This window comes from Stegostoma tigrinum, chromosome 22 (assembly GCF_030684315.1).
Source record: "Stegostoma tigrinum isolate sSteTig4 chromosome 22, sSteTig4.hap1, whole genome shotgun sequence".
NCBI lineage: Eukaryota > Metazoa > Chordata > Chondrichthyes > Orectolobiformes > Stegostomatidae > Stegostoma > Stegostoma tigrinum.
The window spans coordinates 13896128-13917048 of record NC_081375.1 but is presented as its reverse complement, the minus strand read 5'-3'; the positions used below and the strand labels follow the sequence as shown (position 1 = coordinate 13917048).

Here is a 20921-nt window from a genome sequence, read left to right as displayed (position 1 = left end):
TCAATGCTATTAGGGAGGGAATTCCAGGATTTTGACCCAGCAACGATGAAGGAAAGGTGACATATTTCCAAATCAGAATAGTCATTGGCTTGGAGGGCAAGTTGAAGGTGGTGATGTTCCCATGTATCTGCTGCCTTGCCCTCCTACATGGAAGTGGTTGTGGGTTTTTTGAAAGGATCTTTGGTGAATTGCTGCAGTGCATCTTGTAGACAGTACATGCTGCTGCTACTGGGGGTGCTTATGGATGAGATGCCAATCAAACGGGCTGCTTTGTCCTGGATGGTATCAAACTTGTCAAGTGTTGTTGGAGTTGCACCCACCTGGGCATCTGGGGAGTATACCGTCACACGTCTGACTTGTGCCTTGCAGATGGTGGATACGCTTTAGGAAGTCAGGAGTGAGTTACTCGCCACAGTAGTTAGGCTCTGACCTGTTCTTGCGGCCAGTGTTGGTATGGTGAGTCCAGTTGAGTTCCTGGTGAATGGTAACCTCCATTAATAGTGGGAGACTCAGTGATGGTAACGCCGTTGAATGTCAAGGGATGGTGGTTAGATTTTCTTTTATTGGTGATGATCATAGCCTGGTATTTATGTGGCATGAATGTTATTTGCCACATGTTAGCCCAAGCCTGAATGTTGTCCATATCTCGTTGCCTTCAAACATGGACAGCTTCAGTATCTAAGGAGTCGTAAATGGTGTTGAACATTGTGCAATCATCGGTGAACATCACCACTTCCAACCTTTTTGGTGGAGGGTAGATCATTGATGATGCAGCTGAAGATAGTTGGGCCAAGGACACTACCTTGAGAGCTCCAGGACATGTCTGCAGGAGTTCAAGATGACTGACTTCCAAAAACCATAATATCTTCAAATGTGCCAGGTATGACTTCAGCCAATGAAAAGTTTGCCCTCAAAACCAGTTGATTTCAGTTTGCTAGGGCTCATTAATGCCACACTCTGTCAAATGCAGACTTGATGTCAAGGGCTTTCACTCTTACTTCACCCTTGGAGTTTAGCTCTTTTTTGCCCATGTTTGAACTAAGGCTGTAATGAAGTCAGGAGATGAGAGATCCTGGAGGAACCCAAACTGGGTGTCACTGAGCAGGTTATTGCTGTGCAGGTGCTGCTTGATAGCCCTGTTGATAACACCTTGCATCACTTCACTGATGATCAAGGATAGACTGATGGGACGGTAATTGGCTGGGTTGGATTTATCCATTTTCTTTTATGCACAGGACATACCTGGGCAATATTTCACTGACAGGTAGATACCAGTGTCATAACTGTACTGGGAGAGCTTGGTTAGGGCAGCGGCAAGTTCTGGACCACCGGGTTTTCAGCACTGTTGCCAGAATGTTGTCAGGGCCCGTAGCCTTGGCAGTATCAAGTGTCTCCAACTGTTTCTTGATATCATGTGGAGTGAATCAAATTAGCTGAAGACTGGCTGCTTTAATGCTGGCACCACTACTGTAGAAAGCTGAGATGGACCATCCTCTCAGCAGTTCTAGCTGAAGATGGCTGAAGGATTCGCAATAGCATCTCTTGCACCGATGTGCTGGCTTCTTCCATCATTGATAATGGAAATATTTTTTGAGACTCCTCCTCTAGTGAGTTGTTTAATTTATCCACCGCTATTCATGACAAGAGGTGGCAGAACTACAGACCCTTTATCTGATCCATTGGTTGTGGGAATATTTTGGTCTATCACTTGCTTCTTATGCTGTTTGGCATGCAAGTAGTCCTCTGCCCTGTTTGGTGGCCTCTCCAGATGGACACCTCATCTTCAAGTATACCTAGTGCTGCTCCTGGCATGCTCTCCTGGACTGTCCATTGAACCAGAGTTGATCCCCTGACTTGATGGTAATGGTTGAGTGAGGAATATGCCGGGCCATGAGGTTACAGATTGTGCTGGAGTAGAATTCTGCTGTTGATTGCCCACAGCACCTCTTTGATGGCTAGTTTTCAGTTGTTGGATCTATTTGAAGTCTGTGCCGTTTGGTACAGTGATAGTGCCACACAACACGATGGAGGGTATTCTCAATGTGAAGGTGGGACATCGTCTCCACAAGGACTCTGTTTTGGTCACACTTACCAAGGCTGTCAAAGACAGATGTATCTGCAGTTGGCAGATTGATAAGGATGAGGTCAAGTATGTTTTGCCCTCCTTGTTGGTTCCCTCACCACCTACTGCAGACCCAGTCTAGCAGCAGTGTCCTCTAGGACATGGCCAACTTGATTAGGTAGGGAGGGGTGAGACTGTCCATTATTTTGAGCATTTTCATATCAAAGCGTTGGTGGACTAAATGTTCAGCGAACTTTGTTTTTGTCAAGCTGAAATTGATGTGGGTATAGTTAAAGGCAGGAACGGTTTGGTTCGGTTTGAGGTTAAGGAGATTTGAAGATGTGTGGCCAACCTGGAGAATGCTGGAATAGCTGAGCCCTTGAGTGGGGAAAAAAAACATGGGTTGAGACAGGGGTAGGCACAGGCACAGAGATGGATGATATTGAAGAGTTTGTCTTTACACAGGAAGTTTGACCACTGAGCCAATTCCAGATTTATCTTTGCCACATCTTGAGTGCTGTGATATTTAATGTTAATAAAAAGTGTTGTTTGAAATCTCCACCCATGGTACAGGCTGCTGTCTTCCATGTGCATATAATTCTCCCTCTTCCTGTCAACAATTAATCTAAATTCCTGTTGAGAGCAAGCAGTGACTCTGATGAATCATTTATTTTATTCCTTTGGCTGAGGTAGTGTTACAATCTTTTGCTTTGTGTCAGCTGTGTAATGTTTGTATTTTATTGAAATGGCAGCCATACGGTTTATTCTGAAAAGCAAACGGCTTGAGAGCTATTTATTACTCTCTGCGTAGTTCTGATTAAGCAGAAATAGAAACGTCTGAGGAAATGCTTTTCTGGGAAAGCTTGCTTTCCATTGGAGATACTGAAAGAGAGAAATCTTTGATTTTTTTTTTGGCAAGCACACAGTGTGTTGATCTATAGCTGCATTATCTTGTCTGATGGAGCCGTAACGAAAATAATGCCTGGCTTGGCTTCCTCACCCCATCACCAACACTTGACAAAGACCCACTGAACAAAAGCATCTGTTTTGTATTCTAATTCAAAAATTTGATTTTTGCAAAAAATTGCAACTTAACCAGTGTGAGCTTGGAACTTTGTTTAGGTGAAAAAAATTCAAGTTTGAAGTTAAAATAACAGTCTAGAATAATTAGACTGATTGAGGAAAAAAGGAAGTGATGCTAGATCTTATAGGCCGCTGAAAAGTTTGATTTTCTAGACATTGGTTGCACCAACCATTAAAATGCCCATATAAGTTAATCAATATGTTGCGTTTTTGTTAAGGCAATAAAAATCCTCAATCTCCGAGTTTCTAATCTTAGATGCTTGATTGGTGACCTTGATAAAATACAGCAACTTGAGTTGTTGAAGGGCTGTTTCTTCATGAACTAATCGTGAATAACCGTTTAGACGACCACAGAATTCATCTGTTTATTGTTTTTAAAATGCCAAGAATATTTTGTGTGGCTTTGCAAGGCTCTTGAATCAGAATTGCCATTAGTAGATTTTATACAGCTAGCCGAAGTTAGCAAAGGTGATTGTGATAAAGAACAGCGCTGAGTTCTGTGACAACTTATTATGTTATCAACTCAATAATTCAGGGTATGTATATACACAGGTAGTTTTCAGCAGAGAGTCTAAAATTCCTGCTTTGTCACTTGTTAACAAGAGCAGTTGCAATTGAATAGAGCACCTCTTTTGATATCTATCTAGATTGCAAGAGCTGGCATTTATGTATCTTTCACAACCTCAGGAAGCTTCTGTAATGTTGCTCTATTAGAGCAACCATGTCAAGCAATTTACATACGCAAACAGCAGTCATAAAAAAGACCAGACTATCTGTTGAGACTATGAGTTGAGGGATAAAGGTGTTGCCCAGGACATCAGGAGAGCTCTGTTCCTCCTCTTCTTTTACAACAGACTGAGAACAAATGATTCCTCTTTTAAAAAGAAGTACTTTTGATAGTGCAGCACTCCTTCTCTGCTAAAGTGCAGGGTCACTTTACATTATGTACACAAACCTCGAGTACAATTTGAACCCACCACTTTGTTTCTGAGACCGGAGTTCTATCTCTGAGCCATGGGAAACATTTTCAATTCCAGCATCCATTATTTTAAGAGATTTGACTTCTCTTGAACAACATTATTTATTGAAAGATTGCAGTTTAGCAGTATATTACCATCATTTGGACCTTTAATAGTTCCAAATTCTTGTGATTTATGAGCATAACTAGTATCTGTCTGAGTGAACGTGTGTATATGCATAATTTTGCATGTCACGGAAAAACTACATGGTTTGCCTTTTCTTTTTCTGTGTGCTTAAAAACATACGGGAATAGAATTAGGCTATTTGGTTGATCAAGTTTGCTCCACCATTTGATCACGGCTGATGTGTTTATCCATCTCTTCTACCTTCTCCCTGTAAACCTTGATCCCGCGAATAATCAAGAACCTTTCTTTTGGAGCAAATTACTACAGACACTGGAATCTATGCTGAAAACAAAAACTGCTGGAAATCATAGCAGATCAGGCAGCATCCATGAAGAGAGAGCAAGCTAACGTTCTGAGTCCAGATGACCCTTCATTACCAGCTCTGATTTCCAGCATTTCTTTGTTTGCAACCTATCTATTTCTTTCGGAGTGTCACTTCATCTGTTCTTGCAAACTTTATTTGCCAATTTAATCAAAATAAACTGCATTTTAAACTCCTATGCATTGAGGATTATGTTGCATGATGCATTTGCATAGGAGTGAACTGCCAATCTTTTGCCATTTGTTGAAGGATAAATTCCATAAAATCTGTACATTGTTGAAATGGTTCAGCATGTTGGGAAAAGCCCCAAAGGTATACTGCGGAGGAAGGGGGTATGACATCTCCTTTTGAGAAGGACAATGCTGGAATTGCAGAGAAGGTTGATCGTTGTGTAAAGGATGTCCTGAAGGGTTATATCCTAAACATTCCCGTTTCTCTCTCTTTCTGAAGCTGATTGACCTGTTCATTTTCGTTTAGTTTTTAATTTCAAATGCACAGACTGTTGTATTTTCATTAGTTGTTACAATCTGTTCTGGTTTTAACATACTGTGAGAGACAGTGGTATAGTGGTATTGCCATTTGACTAGTAATCCAGAGTCCCAAACTAATGTTCTGGGGACATGGGTTCTGAGGAAGGATCTCTGGACCCAAAACGTCAACTCTGATTTCTCTTCACAGGTGCTGCCAGACCTGAGCTTTTCAAGCAGTTTCTGTTTTTTGTTTCTGGGGACATGAGCCTAAATCCCATCTTGGCAGATGGTGTAACTTGAATTCAATAAAAATCGGGCATTAAAAGCGGGTATGATAACCGCCAAGTAACCATTGTTGAATGTTGCAAACATCCTTACAATCATGTCTTTTATGGTTGGAAATCTGCTGTCCTTGCCTGGTCTGGCCCACATGTGACTACAGACTCTCAGAACTACGGTTCATTGTTAACTATCCTCTGAAATGATCTAACAAGCCATTCAGGCAATTAGGGATGGGGAAATAAATACTCACCCAGGCAGTGTCTACTCCCCTAGATGAATTAAAAAATATTCTCACAATGTTGTTTAAAAACTTGCTTTGACTCTGATTTAAGGCGTAAGTTCTTTTTGGTAAACTGTACCCTCATAATCACAAAATGTTTCAAAGCTAGGATAACAAAGTGCGAAGCTGGATGGACAGAGCAGGCCAAGCAGCATCTCAGGAGCACAAAAGCTGACATTTCGGGCCTAGACCCTTCAGAGAGGGGGATGGGGAGAGGGTTCTGGAATAAATAGGGAGAGAGGGGGAGGCGGACCGAAGATGGACAGAGGACAGTATAGGTGGGCAGGTAGGGAGGGGATAGGTCAGTCCGGGGAGGAAGGACAGGTCAAGGGGGGGGGCGGGTCGAGGTTAGTAGGTAGGAAATGGAGGTGTGGCTTGAGGTGGGAGGAGGGGATGGGTGAGAGGAAAAACAGGTTAGGGAGGCAGGGACGAGCTGGGCTGGTTTTGGGATGCAGTGGGGGAGAAGGGGAGATTTTGAAGCTTGTGAAGTCCACATTGATACCATTGGGCTGCAGGGTTCCCAAGCAGAATGAGAGTTGCTGTTCCTGCAAACTTCGGGTGGCATCATTATGGCACTGCTAGAGGCCCAGGATGGACATGTCATCTAAAGAATGCGAGGGGTAGTTGAAATGGTTCGCGACAGGGAGGCGCAGTTGTTTATTGCGAACCAAGCGTAGGTGTTCTGCAAAGCGGTCTCCAAGCTTCCGCTTGGTTTCCCCAATGTAGAGGAAGCCACAACGGGTACAGTGGATGCAGTATACTACATTGGCAGATGAGCTGGTGAACATCTGCTTGATATGGAAAGCCATCTTAGGGCCTGGGATGGGGGTGAGGGAGGAGGTGTGGGGGCAAGTGTAGCACTTCCTGCTTTTGTGATGGTTGGTGAAGTGGATGAACTGTTCGAGCTCCTCTGGGGAGCAAGAGGCGGCGGTGATCCAGTCATCAATGTACCGGAGGAAGAGGTGGGGTTTGGGGCCAGTGTAGGCGCGGAAGAGGGACTGTTCCATGTAACCTACAAAGAGGCAGGCATAGCTTGAGCCCATGAGGGTACACCTTCCACCCCAACCTCAAGTTTACCTGGGCCATCTCCAACAACATCCCTCACCCTCCTGGACCTCTCTGTCTCCATCTCAGGCACCCTGCTAGAAACTGATGTCCATTTCAAGCCCACCAACTCCCACAGCTACCTAGAATACACCTCCTCCCACCCATCCTCCTGCAAAAATTCCATCCCCTATTCCCAATTCCTCCGCCTCCGCCGTATCTGCTCCCAGGATGAGGCATTCCACTCCCGCACATCCGAGATGTTCGCATTATTCAAGGACTGCAACATCCCCCCTGCAGTGGTTGAGAACGCCCTCGACCGCGTCTCCCGCATTTCCCGCAACACATCCCTCACACTCCACCTCCGCAATAACCACCCAAAGAGAATCCCCCTCGTCCTCACATTCCACCCCACCAACCTCCGGATCCAACGCATCATCCTCCGACACTTCTGCCATCTACAATCCCACCCAACCGCCCAAGACATTTTTCCATCCCCACCCTTGGCTGCTTTCCGGAGGGACCACTCTCTCTGGGACTCCCTTGTCCGCTCCACATTCCCCTCCAACCCCACCACACCCGGCACCTTCCGCTGCAACCGCAGGAAATGCTACACTTGCCCCCACACTTCCTCCATCACCCCTATCCCAGGCCCCACGATGACTTTCCATATCAAGCAGATGTTCACCTGCATATCTGCCAATGTAGTATACTGTATCCACTGTACCCAGTGTGGCTTCCTCTACATTTGGGAAACCAAGTGGAGGCTTTGCAGAACACCTCCGCTCAGTTCGCAATAAACAACTGCGCCTCCCAGTCGCGAACCAGTTTAACTCCCCCTCCCATTCCTTTGACAACATGTCCATCCTGGGCCTCCTGCAGTGCCACAATGATGTCACCCGAAGGTTGCAGGAACAGCAACTCATATTCCACTTGGGAACCCTGCAGCCCAATGGTATCAATGTGGACTTCACAAGCTTCAAAATCTCCCCTTGCCCCCCCACTGCATTCCAAAACCAGCCCAGCTCATCCCCGCCTCCCTAACCTGTTTTTCCTCTCACCTATCCCCTCCTCCCACCTCAAGCCACACCTCCATTTCCTCCCTACTAACCTCATCCCACCCCCTTGACCTATCCGTCCTCTCTGGACTGACCTGTCCCTTCCCTACCTGCCCACCTATGCTCTCCTCTCCATCTATGTTCTCCTCTGTCCATCTTCGGTCCACCTCCCCCTCTCTCCCGATTTATTTCAGAACCCTCTTCCCATCCCCCTCTCTGATGAAGGGTCTAGGCCCGAAACGTCAGCTTTTGTGCTCCTAAGATGCTGCTTGGCCTGCTGTGTTCATCCAGCTTCGCACTTTGTTATCTTGGATGCTCCAGCATCTGCAGTTCTCATCATCTCTGATCACAATGTTTCAACGCTATCTTGCCTGTTGCAGTTCTCGTGTGATCTGCATAGTATCTGAAAAGACCGTACACGTTACACTATTCTAAAACATGTTACCAAGCATTCTGAACATTTCAAAATGGTGGCCTCTCAACAGTGGACTGTTAATCCAGAGACCCAGGTAATGTTCTGGGGAGCTGGGTTCAAATCCCATCAAGCAGATCTGGAATTAAGATTCTGATGATGACCGTGAATCCATTCTTGATTGTTGGGAAAACCTATCTAGTTCACTCATGTTCTTAAGGGAAGAAAACTGCCTTTCTTATGGCCTGGCCTACGTGTGACTTTAGACCCATGGCAATGCTGTTGACTCTTAACTACACTCTGGGTAATTAGGATCAGCAATAAATACTGGCCTAGCTAACAACATCTTCATCCTGTGAACGAATAATAATAATAAAAAAATTATTGGCTTGGAGCATGTATTTAATTGGAGTTTGACCAGCAAAATGCACACAACTTATCAGCCACCTGGAACTGCTGTAGCAGTTAGGACTGTGACTTTGTGAATGTTTTGAGGGCTAACTTAAAATGGATTAGCCACATTGTCTTAGCTGTAACGTTAAGTTTTGACCATTATGGTGCATAATTAGAATTTGTTATATATTTACAGACTGTTGAAGATTCGGAAGATGGAGTTGGGCACAAAAGTTTCATGTCTCCAACTATGCAAACAGGTTTCTGTGATTGGAGTGCAAAGTATTTTGCACAGCCAGTGATGAAGGTATTTGAGCTACCTCATGAATGATTTCTGACTTGCTTATTAACATAACAAGTTGTTTATTAAATACTAAATTAAAAACAATTTATAAATGTGGAAAAATGTTCCTTCTGGCAGAGTCAGTAGAAGTAAACTGCCTTGTCTGATACTTTTGTTTGAATGACCTTAAAAACCTTGAACAATCCTTATTTCAATTCCATTAATAGCTTGTAATTAATTGTTCCACCCTCATTATTCGAAAATTTAATTAGGTGTAATACTGATTTCGCATTGCAGTGACTTAGATATTTTCTAATCGATCTGTTCAGAGATTTTTTTTGTTTTACTGATTTGTGGGATATGGGTGTCACTGGCTAGAACAGTATTTATTGCCCCTCCCTGATTGCCCAGAGGGCAGTTACGAGCTAACCACATTGCTGTGGGTCTGGAGTCGCCTGTCGACCAGATCAGGTAAGGATGACAAGATAACAAAATGTGAGGCTGGATGAACACAGCAGGCCCAGCAGCATCTCAGGAGCACAAAAGCTGATGTTTCGGGACTAGACCCTTCATCAGAGAGGGGGATGGGGTGAGGGTTCTGGAATAAATAGGGAGAGAGGGGGAGGCGGACCGAAGATGGAGAAAAGAAGATAGGTGGAGAGGAGAGTATAGGTGGGGAGGTAGGGAGGGGATAGGTCAGTCCAGGGAAGACGGACAGGTCAAGGAGGTGGGATGAGGTTAGTAGGTAGATGGGGGTGCGGCTTGGGGTGGGAGGAAGGGATGGGTGAGAGGAAGAACAGGTTAGGGAGGCAGAGACAGGTTGGACTGGTTTTGGGATGCAGTGGGTGGAGGGGAAGAGCTGGGCTGGTTGTGTGGTGCAGTGGGGGGGAGGGGACGAACTGGGCTGGTTTAGGGATGCATCCCTTCCTCCCACCCCTAGCCGCACCCCTATCTACCTACTAACCTCATCCCACCTCCTTGACCTGTCCGTCTTCCCTGGACTGACCTATCCCCTCCCTACCTCCCCACCTATACTTCCTCCGCCTATCTTCTTTTCTCTCCATCTTCGGTCCGCCTCCCCCCCTCTCCCTATTTATTCCAGAACTCTCACCCCATCCCCCTCTCTGATGAAGGGTCTAGGCCCGAAACGTCAGCTCTTGTGCTCCCGAGATGCTGCTTGGCCTGCTCTGTTCATCCAGCCTCACATTTTGTTATCTTGGAATTCTCCAGCATCTGCAGTTCCCATTATCTCAGGTAAGGATGACAGTCTCCTTCCTTCAAGGACATTAATGAACCAAAGGTTTTTCCGACAATTGGTAATGGATTCATGGTCATCATCAGACTGTTAATTCCAGATTTTTTAAATTTAATTTACATTCCATCATCTGCTATGGTGGCATTCAAACCCAAGTCCCCAGGACATTACCTGGATTAGCATTCCAGCAATAATACCACCAGGCCATCGGCTCCCCCATTACACACCTCTTGATCAGGTGGAATCTGGGTGTATTGGTCCAGAGGTAGGCACAGGACCATTGCGCCACAAAAACCCCTTCATGATTTTTCCTGTGAAAGGTCATTGGATTAAAACATTTTCTTAAAAAAGAAGTTTCAGACAACTCCCCCAAATGTTTCTTGTTCTTCAGACCTGCATACTGTGTAACATAAGTGTGGTAATCTAAGATCCATTAATGTCCGTTATGTAAATTGACTCCATCCCTTACCTTTTAATTTGGGAATGTTTGTTCATTGATTTGTAAGAGCAATTGTTTGCAGGGGTGGTTGCAGACAGTGGTGTGCACAGAAGTGGGGTATGTAACTATCACTGTTCAAGTAACCCAGACACCCAGCCTCATGCTCTGGGAACATGAGTTCAAATTCCACCACAGCACCTGCTGCTATTAAAATTCCAATGAAATATATCTGGAATTGAAAGTAGTCTCAGTAATGGTGAGTATGAAACTGTGATTAACGGTCATTAAAGTCCATGTGGATCTCTGATGTCTTTTGTGAAGGAGATCTGCCGTTGTTACATGGCCTGATCTTGCAAGCCTTAGTTGAATGCTTAATATTTTTCAAGTGTTTCTTTCCGAGCAGTCTGAAAAACGATTAGCGCTCTCAGACCCGATAGCCCCGATATACTTGTAACCAGAGAGTTATTAGAGCAGCATAGACTGGAGTTTCACATTGGGACCATGTGATTCCCCCAATGCAGCTGACTCACTGGGACTTGTCTGAGAAATTGAATTTTCCAATGAGCAATTCCCCTCTGCGTGGAAGTTAAAGAACACCTCATTAAAGTCTGAGCCAACAAGCCCCCTCCCCCGCTACAAATCAAACTGCTCACCCATATATCTGTACTAACCAATTCTGATCAATACTTTAATTTGCTAACCTTTGATTAGCTTAACCTCAGGCTGTTGAGTGAATGAATATACTTGTGCCCATTCAGCAAGAAAGTGAGCATACGACATGGTATGCACCAAATATTGGTTACAAATTGGATACAGAAAACATAATAGACTTGTAACAATATAATCAAAGTTACTTTGCAATTTAGTAGCAGATCTTCCGTGGACTGATTTACTTGGCAGAATGAGAATCAACAGTTTCACAGGCAATTCCATGTAACATTGTACACTGTAAATCAATGTGAGTGGATGTGAAGTATTAACTATATCAGTGACCAGAGTATGAGATTGTAAATTGATTAGATTATTTGTGTAGGTGTGTTCAATCTATGTTTAGGGCATTACTTCTACATGATTTATTAGGCTGTTTTGTTGTGGATGCTCATCTTTGTCCCTTACTCTACTTGGAATGCAAGTTGGACTATTGGCTGTATTTCTGCTTTGTATCTTCAGTGTTAATTTGGACATAATTTCTGGCCACTGGTCCCCCCCTCCACTGTTTGGGGAGTCCCTCAAGATGTTGTGTGAGTGCTGACCAAACCTCCTTGGTCTCTTTTAGTACCATGAAACATAATCTATCTCCTGCATCTTTTGAATTCAACCCAAATACCCTGTTGCAACTTCTGCTTTGTTAATATCAAGATCTTTGCTTTATGCGGTCTTTCCACTTGGGCAGAGGATGCTGCTCCTATGTTCTCTTTTGCATTTTCCTTTAGGAACAAATGCTGATTAGAGAGGTGAAATAAAGAAGGCATTTAATACATTTACATACATCATTTTACTTTGTTGCAAGTTTCATTGGGGAAGGTGTGTAATTTTTTTTGCTTCGCCATTAAAATGTGTTTAATTGTAACTTGTACAACGATTGGAAGGTACCATTCATTAGTTGCATAAGCTGCTCGGAAGCACAAAGCGTCACTTTACTTTGAGATACCACTATATAAACCCGATTTCATGCTGGTGCATAAAATTTGAAATCTTTTCCTTGTTTTGGCTCAGGATAAATTACTCTCTCAAATGTTGGGTTTCCTAATTGTAGTACAGCATTCATTTTCAGTAGGGAAGGAATATTCTTTTATATAGCAGTGATGTTACAGAATAATTTTCTCATTTTAGTCACTCAAGTGGTCACAAATAAAATACTGAAGACAGTAAGAACTGTCAATGCTGGAGTCAGAGATAACACAGTGTGGACTTGGAGCCAGGCAGCATCAGAGGAGCAGGAAAGTTGATGTTTTGGATCAGGTCCCTTCTTGAGAAATGGCCATTCACCCGAAATTTTCCTGCTCCTCTGAAGCTTCCTGGCCTGCTGTGCTCCTCCAGCTCCACACCATTATGAATAAAATAAGTTTGGTTATTGTGACTTCATCCCTAATATAGGTAATGTCTCTCCAAGTTGTGGATTTGATTAGTTTTACTTCATTAATGTGAAGAATAGAAGCTTCAAGTTTTACAAAAATAATATAGCACATTGAACCTTCAAAAATATTTGAATTCTTCAGATTGTATTGTTACAAAAAATTTTGAACTGCTCCAAGATAAAACATCGATTTGAAGCAATAAAATTTACATGGTCCGTCTGGTATATTGTCCACAGGTTTAATATTGCACAAAAGACGAAAATATAGTTCATATGTTAATTCATATGTATGAATAAAGGTAATGCACGTTCAATTGTTCTAGATCTGTATCAAATTACATTTTACATGTGTCCATATTGATCACTGTTATGTAGGGAACTAATCAATTGTTTTGACATTTGATTGTAAATTATAATCATGCTGCCTATCAATATCTCTTACCCTTATCCTTCCTGCACTCACTCATGATGTGTCAGTGCTAAGATCTTGAACTGATTGCTTTCCATAAAAATAATTTGTCAAATGTGGCTGCTGTGATAGGGCCACCAGGTGTTCAACGTTTGCTCAGTGCTGATCTCTACAGCAGTTGTCACACTGAATCCATGGTGTGCTGCAGGTTACCAGGCTTGGAAGCAGAGAAAACACGCAGGTTCTTTCTTCTTGTCTCAACCTAATAATTATGCTTCATTTAGGTGGGCATAGACATGGATTAGTTTTGGGTGCGCCTGTGATATTTCCCACAGTGAGATAGCTGAATGGTATTCATTTGTGATTGTTTACAATGCTTCATTACTGTGCTTACCTCTGTTGTAGAGCTTTACTGCTAATTGAGCTTTTTCTCTCTTGGTTTTCAGATATTTTCAATGTTACTGTCCAGAGCTGAATTATCAGACTGTACACATGATATTATTCGATTAAGTTATTTGAGAAGCATTAAAGGATGATCATTACAAGTGTGTCATGATTACTTGCTGTTCTTTAATTGCTACTGGCAAAATCACCTTACAGCGCTTATGAAAATCATGTGACCTTTCAAGTTCACTAGTTAAGATGTAGGACATAGTTTTCTCCTGCTTTTTAGTGAAAGAAGCTCAGACTTTACAGTTAGTGCCCAAGCTTTTTATGTGAACACATCAGAAGTATACTAATGGCTTGCTTTATTTTATCACAAAAGAATTTATGACTAAACTGTTGGAAATCTCATTTTCATTACCGACCATCTTTCAACATTGTGACAAATGCAATTCTGAAGCAACTCTTTGAAATAACACATGTCTAAAATCATGGATAACATGTAATGAGAGTAGCATGTATTTCTCTGGTGGATGTCTGCAAAGTGGTATTACTGCTCGATATGTTCACTCAACCTTTTAATTGACGAAATAATCCCATTGCCTAATTAACAAATAATTACTTTTGTCAACTAAATCATAATTATGTATTCGGAAATAGGCAGAATATCTTAAGTAGTTTCTTTCAGGGTACTCTTTCCCCACCTCCCTATATCAAAGATGTGATAAGATAGAGCAGGAGTAGACGTTGAAAGTGTCAGATTATGCATTTGGCCTGCAAACCTTGTAACTCAAGCTTTGATAGTGGACTTTGCAGACATCATTCACTTAATTATTTAATGTACTTTTGTGGAGGTAAGTACATGCCTTTTTTTTTCCATTTGGTTAGTGGGCCCAGCGTTTTTAAATTCTGAATTTAAAGTCCTTGCATGTGAAAGTACATACAATTTGTGTTCCAAACAAAACTTGTTGTAACCATTAAGATGGTAACCATTTCTTTTAAATTATGTTGTCAATACAGCATAATTTAAAAGTGATGGTTACCATCTTATTGTATATTGTATGTTACCATTTTAATGTTGCTGCATTTTTTAATGCTCTAGTTTTTCAAAATGGAACAAAATGTTCTCTCTGCATCAATAAATGTAGGATATTAAAGGACTTGTGAAAACCTTGTCTCACGCAGGAGTAAAACGCAGTTTACATGTTCCATATATCTAATTCTTGGTTCATCTGTTTTAGATACTGTCTTTATTTTTAAGATAAACTCATTTGTATGTTTAAAAAGATCAGAATAAAGAGATTGTGAACTATAAAACAACAATTGTGAAAATGAAATGCTGCAGAAACTCAGCAAGTCTGGATTAAGAAATAGAGCTAATGTTTTGAGTACAATATGACTGCTCTTCTGTTCTGAAGAGTCATCAAGTACTCAAAATTTTAACTGCTTCTCTCTCCACAGATGCTGCCAGGTCTGCAGATTTCCAGTGCCCACAGTATTTTGCTCTAGAAAGTAGCAGGTGGACTTAGGTAAAGAACTGAAGACGTGATGGTTACAAAGATGTACAGTCCAGACTGATGTTTTTGCCTTGGGACAGTAGACCAAATTTAATTAAAGGCATTCCATAAACACCAAAAAGTGGTTTAAAAACCCAATTATTTCAGCCTTTAGAAGAATTTGTAACTATGGGATAATTAAAGGTTGGTTTGAGGGCATACCAAATCAGACTCATCATGGTTGACCGTCTGGTTTCAGTTTATCTGGGTGTTTGTTGCAAAATAGTTGCTGTTTAGACCTCGTGGTTTGCCACTCAGCAGGAAGGCAGCAAAAATAAATGCTGGTAGCTGAGTCTATGATGTTAGCGTGGTACAAAAAATCAGAGCTGCTTCATAATCTATATAGAATATATGTTAGGTTTAATCTCTGTTTGAACTTTGTGAAGAAGTAGACACTGGGACGTTACCTTGTTCAGAACTAATGGAAGAATCTACAGTAGTCCTCCACCAAGCCTTGTATAAAAGAAAACAATTGTTTGAATTATTGGGAAAATAATCAGAAAAATGACAGACATTTGTTTACCATGTTTGAATATGAACTTCTTTCCTCCAAAACTAACTGGAACTAAGGAAAATTAAAGATCGTTTCCTGAAGACGCTGGTATCCTTAAGAGCTGTCCTTTACTGAGATAAATCATTTTATATGTATGTGCCTTAAAGAGAATTCTTGAAGGAAGTAAGAAGTACATCTGAACTCTATTGACCCTTATTGTTTTGTATTCTTATTAAATATGTAAAGCTTTTTTGTTTTAAAAAAAATGAAATCTTGTGGCATAGTTGCATTGCTTAAAATTAAGGGTTCACCTTTATTTTCAAACTCATTGGTCTCAAGCACAGAAAGCGAGTATACAAGTTCAACCATTGATAGAGAAGGCAAATGAAATATTGGCCTCTCATGCAAAGAGAATGAAGTGTAAAAATAGGTTTGCTAAAACTATACAAGGCACTCATCAGACCTGGAGTACTATGAATAGTTTTGGGCCCCTTACCGAAGAAAAGATTTACTGGCATTGAAGGCATTCCAGAAAACCTCAAAAGGCTGATACAGGGAATGGAGGGACTGTCATCTGTTCTGAAGAGTTTCAGTAGGTTGGGCCTGTACTCTTTGGAGTTTGGAAGAATGGAAGGTGACCTTTTGAAACTTCCTTGGGAGAAAACGGGTTAGATGTTGAAAGGTCTGTTCCCTAGTAAGAGAGTTTAGGACCAAGAGGTGTAATCTCAGAATAAGGGTTTGTCTGTTTAAAACACGGATGAGGAATAACTTCTTCTGTGAGGGTAGTCAGTTAGTGGATTCTAGAGCCTGGGTGATTAAGTATATTCTAGGCTGAGATAGATTAAAACTCAGTCAGGGAAATTAAGGTTATGAGGAAAAGGCAGAAAAGTGAAATTGAGGATTAGCAGATCAGCCATGATCTCATAAAACGGTGTAGCAGACTTGGTGGGCTGAACGGCCTACTTCTGCTTCTTTTTTGGTTCATTCAAGGGATATGGTCGATGGCTGACCAGCATTTTTGTGGTTGTGAGCTGCATATGCTAACACGAAAAAGCACTTATCGGGCACTTTTCTATGACCTCAGAATTGACCTCAGAAATTCCAGACAATGCACTGACAAACTGAACACTGTACTTGGTGAATTGCCACCGTTCTAATGGGGTCAGCCTGCTTAGTCCACAGCAAGCTCCCAAGTACAGAATGGTTATAATAACCAGATGCTTAATTTTAGCTATATTGAAGGAGTGCTGAATATTGGCAAGGATGCTGGGATGACTTTGAAATAGTGCTATGAGATCTAATATGTCCACTAGAGGAAATGGACAAGGGCTTAGTTCAAAGTCTTGTCTCAAATGATGGGTCACGTAGGTAAAGATGAACCATTCTCCCATGTGCTTTAAATATGTTGTGCAATTAGTTGTGTGACACTGTACCTTGTTAAATAACTGCAGTATTTCAATCAAAAAGTTACATTTCTTTGCAAGTTGCTCAGCACTATTATTTTTGAGTATCTTGGTTACTGTAACGCAAACGCACAATTGCCAGTGCAGCATCTTACAAACAGAATTTGTAAGTTATTTTCAAAACACATTTGTTTTGAAATGTTTGCAGCAACTGTTGAAGCAAGCTTTGGATATCAAGTTCCAAGTTGCAGTTCCAGTCATTCTGATTTATTTCACCATCTCCACACGATTGTGTGCGTAACGGGATTTCGAATGGGAAGCATTCCAAAAGTGCAAAAGCAGTCTTTTCCATTCCAAATGGTATGAAAGCAGTTGCATGGACTGAAGCAGCAATTCTTTTTGTCCCTGATGACATTGCTGTTCAGTGATTTCAGTCTGCAAATATTATTCATTGAAATATGACATATTTTAAACATAAGAGCAAGACTAAGCAATTTGGTCCTTTGAACCTGCACCGTCATTCATTATGATCACAGCTGATCATTCAACTCAGTAGCATGTTTCTGCTTTTCCTCTGTTCTTTGAATCTAAGTGCTATAAGAACAAAGGACAGTACAGCACAGGAACAGGCCCTTCTGCCCTCCAAGCCTGTGCTGACACATTTTGCCCTTCTATTCTAAAACTGACTTCACTTATAGGATCTATATCCCTCTATTCCCTTCCTATTCATGTATTTATTGAGGTGCTTCTTGAATGCTGCTAATGTCTGCTTCCAGCACCACCCCTGGCAGCTCATTCCAAGCACTCACCACTGTTTATGTGAGAAACTTGCCTTGCACTTCTTTTTTACACTTCACCTCCTGCATCTTGAACCTGTGTCCCCTAGTAATTGACCCATCCATCCTGGGAAAAAGCCTCATACTTTCCACTCTATCCATGCCATTCACAATCTTATAAACTTGAAATCCTCCTCTTGAAATCACACTGTTTTTTGTCCTTGACTGCTTTCTGTCATGGTGAATTCCACAGGTTCATCACTCTCTGGGTGAAGAAATTACCTCTCATCTCACTTATAAATATTTACCCAGTATCCTTAGACTGTGCCTGCTAGTCCATGCTCCCCTGTCATCAGAAAAATTCTTCCTGTATCTGCCGTGTCTAGTCCTGTTAGGATCTTAACTACCTACAAGATGCTCCCTAATTGTTCTGACCTCCAAATATATGTCCAAGATTGTCTCATGTCTGTCCTGCCATCCTGTGAATCAGTCTGGTAATCCTTTGCTGCACTCTCTCTGAAGCAATAACTTCCCTCCTCAGAAAAAGAAACCAAAGCTGCAGACAAGTTCTGTTGAGCTCGGATGTAAATTGAGATCTTTTAAACATTATAATTGAACTATTTCTAGTTTTATCTTCTACATTTCTTCTCAGAATTTCTTGCAAACTCCATGTCCCACTTTATGAACAAGGCTTGGAAAGTAAAATCAGCCTCCATCCTTTATCTACATCTCATGCTCTTTAAATTTGAGTATAGCCCGCATGTTCTTGGACAGAAGTTCGCTCCTTTTGACAAACATTTCTTCAAAAAATATTGTGTGAATAATGTGTTTGTACTAATTGCTTGGATCTTGCAGCTTGTGATATTAGTAAGACAATTCTTTGTTCATTCAGTTCAAGAAATTTGAAGCAAATGATTCACAGTGGACAGAAAGTGTAAAAGTAAATATTGTTTTGGGGCTATTTTGTGTAGTATTCCTAGACTTCCCATGGAAGTAATTAGAGTTCATTCAGAATTATGTTCTTGTTGTGGGAATGTAAGATTTGAGGGAGAAATGATTCCCTATTGTCATTGGAAAATTATTGTGCTTAGTAACAGTGAAATAAATTATTTTTAGTTCCTGACAAAGTGTTTCCTTTACTGTTTGCACATAGTGTTACCTAAATCTGGGTGTGCTTCTGCTTTGAGATGATCATGGTAACTTTTCAGTTTTCACCCATAGAATCCCTACAGTGTGGAAACAGGCCATTTGGCCCAACAGGTCCACACTACCCTTCTGAAGAGCATCCCGCCCAGACTCATTTCCCTAATTTCCTGTGTCTAACCCACCTAACCTGAACATCCCTGGGCACTACGGGTAATTTAGCATGGCCAATTCACCTATCCCGCACATCTTTGGACTGTGGGAGGAAACTGGAGCACCCGGAGGAAACCCACGCAGACACAGGGAGAATGTGCAAACTCCACACAGACAGTTACCTGAGGTTGGAATCAAACCCAGGTCCCTGGCGCTGTGAGGCACCAATGCTAACCACTGAGCCATCGATCAAAATCTTGAAGCTTACAATTCAAGATTTATATTTTTGATCTCAAAACAAAGCACTGCATCGTTATGAATTTCTAGCTACAGGGCATTGAACTGGGGATTGCAAATAATACCTAGTTAAACAAATGCACTTTGAATTTCTCTCAGGCTCTGTGTGTAATTTGCAAACACGGTACTCAGAGAGTTAAAATAAAACAAATCCATTGGTTTTCTCTCAACAAACTGAAGTTGTAAAATACAGAGTTTGTAATTGGTTCTGGCTGAGTGGGAGATAGGAGGTGTAAAATCTATGGTGTGTCATGATCCTAATCATGTAGCAGTATTTCAACGCCTACATTGACTCAGGAGTTTGCACGCAGCTCTGTTTACTGGAAAGTGGTTTTGAAAGGAGAAAGACAGCAAATATTATTATTATGTAATGAAATTTTGCTTCTATTGTGTCTTGATTTTCTTAATTAGCTCTTGAATAAACTTCGAGGTTGTGATTTTAGTGCATTGAGAACATTTTTGAATATTTTTGGTTAAGGAAGTTTATCAAATCATAGAAGGGCTGTTTTCAAATGTGTGTGCATAATTTCCCCATAGACACGTATCCATTCCAGATTCCATCAGGCCTAGGTTCAAGTCTCACCTTCTCCAGAGGTGTAACGTTTCTGAGCAGGTTGATCAGAAAATATTTACAATTTCATCTATGAAATAGCATCTCCAGCTATGCAGTTACAGTACAACATGAGCTTAGCCTGTATTTACACCGGTTGCCATGATCTTCCAGCCTTTATACTGCTGTGTGTACTTTGAGGTCAGAAAAGAGTACTACTTAATGTTGCCAAATTGAACCAAAAGTGGATGTAAATTTTTTTTAAAAACAAGCAGGAATACCATTGTTGTTCTCTGCCCTGAGATAATGGGAACTGCAGATGCTGGAGAATCCAAGATAACAAAGTGTGAAGCTGGATGAACACAGCAGGCCAAGCAGCATCTCTGGAGCACAAAAGCTGACGTTTCGGGCCTAGACTCTCTGATGAAGGGTCTAGGCCCAAAACGTCAGCTTTTGTGCTCCTGAGATGCTGCTTGGCCTGCTGTGTTCATCCAGCTTCACACTTTGTTATTTTTGTTCTCTGCTCTGTTGGGTTTTCTATTTCATAAAGTACAAAACACATGAAATATAAGAAACCAGAAGTATTTAATTATTGAGGCTTCTCCCCTCTCTCATTCAAATATAGAAGCGGTTACCATTCGTGATAGTGAACAGGATGACAAACAGATGTGGTATTTTGACAAATTGCTTGTCATTGTTAAGTGGATAAGAAAAATAACTGCAGCTGTAAAGGAAAAAACAGAAAATATTGAATGCTGTTGCAAATTTACAGAAGCATGGGATGGTCAGCATCTGCACAATTGCAGTCCTAAAGATGTTATATGAAGGGTTTCATTGCTTGCTCATAAATATTGAAGTTACAATTAGAAAACCGTGACATTGAGTAACCTAGTCTGCCTATAGAGCTGCAGTGTCACAAAGCCTCAGTTTCGGTCATGTACCACAAGTGCTGATCTCAGCATGCTGCGCATTCCTCCTGGCTGAATCGATGCCAGTACTGAAGATACAGTGACTTGTACAAGTACAGGTGCGCGATTAAAATTGGAATACGGTACGAAGAAAGTCAGTATACATTGATCTTTTCCTAGAACTGCAGACTCTCATAAATGGTTAGTACGTAATTTATAATTTACTGCAAAATAGTTTCTATCT

The 20921-nt window shown here is 41.5% G+C and overlaps 1 protein-coding gene across 1 annotated transcript in view; it reads left to right on the top strand.

Annotated features, from left to right (window-relative positions):
• Positions 1–20921, top strand: part of rptor (regulatory associated protein of MTOR, complex 1) — a 384600-nt gene that overhangs the window by 290215 nt on the left and 73464 nt on the right. The window contains exon 24 of the mRNA XM_048554896.2: positions 8748–8858. Within this exon, the coding sequence (XP_048410853.1) occupies positions 8748–8858 (111 nt within the window). The remainder of the gene's footprint in view (positions 1–8747; positions 8859–20921) is intronic.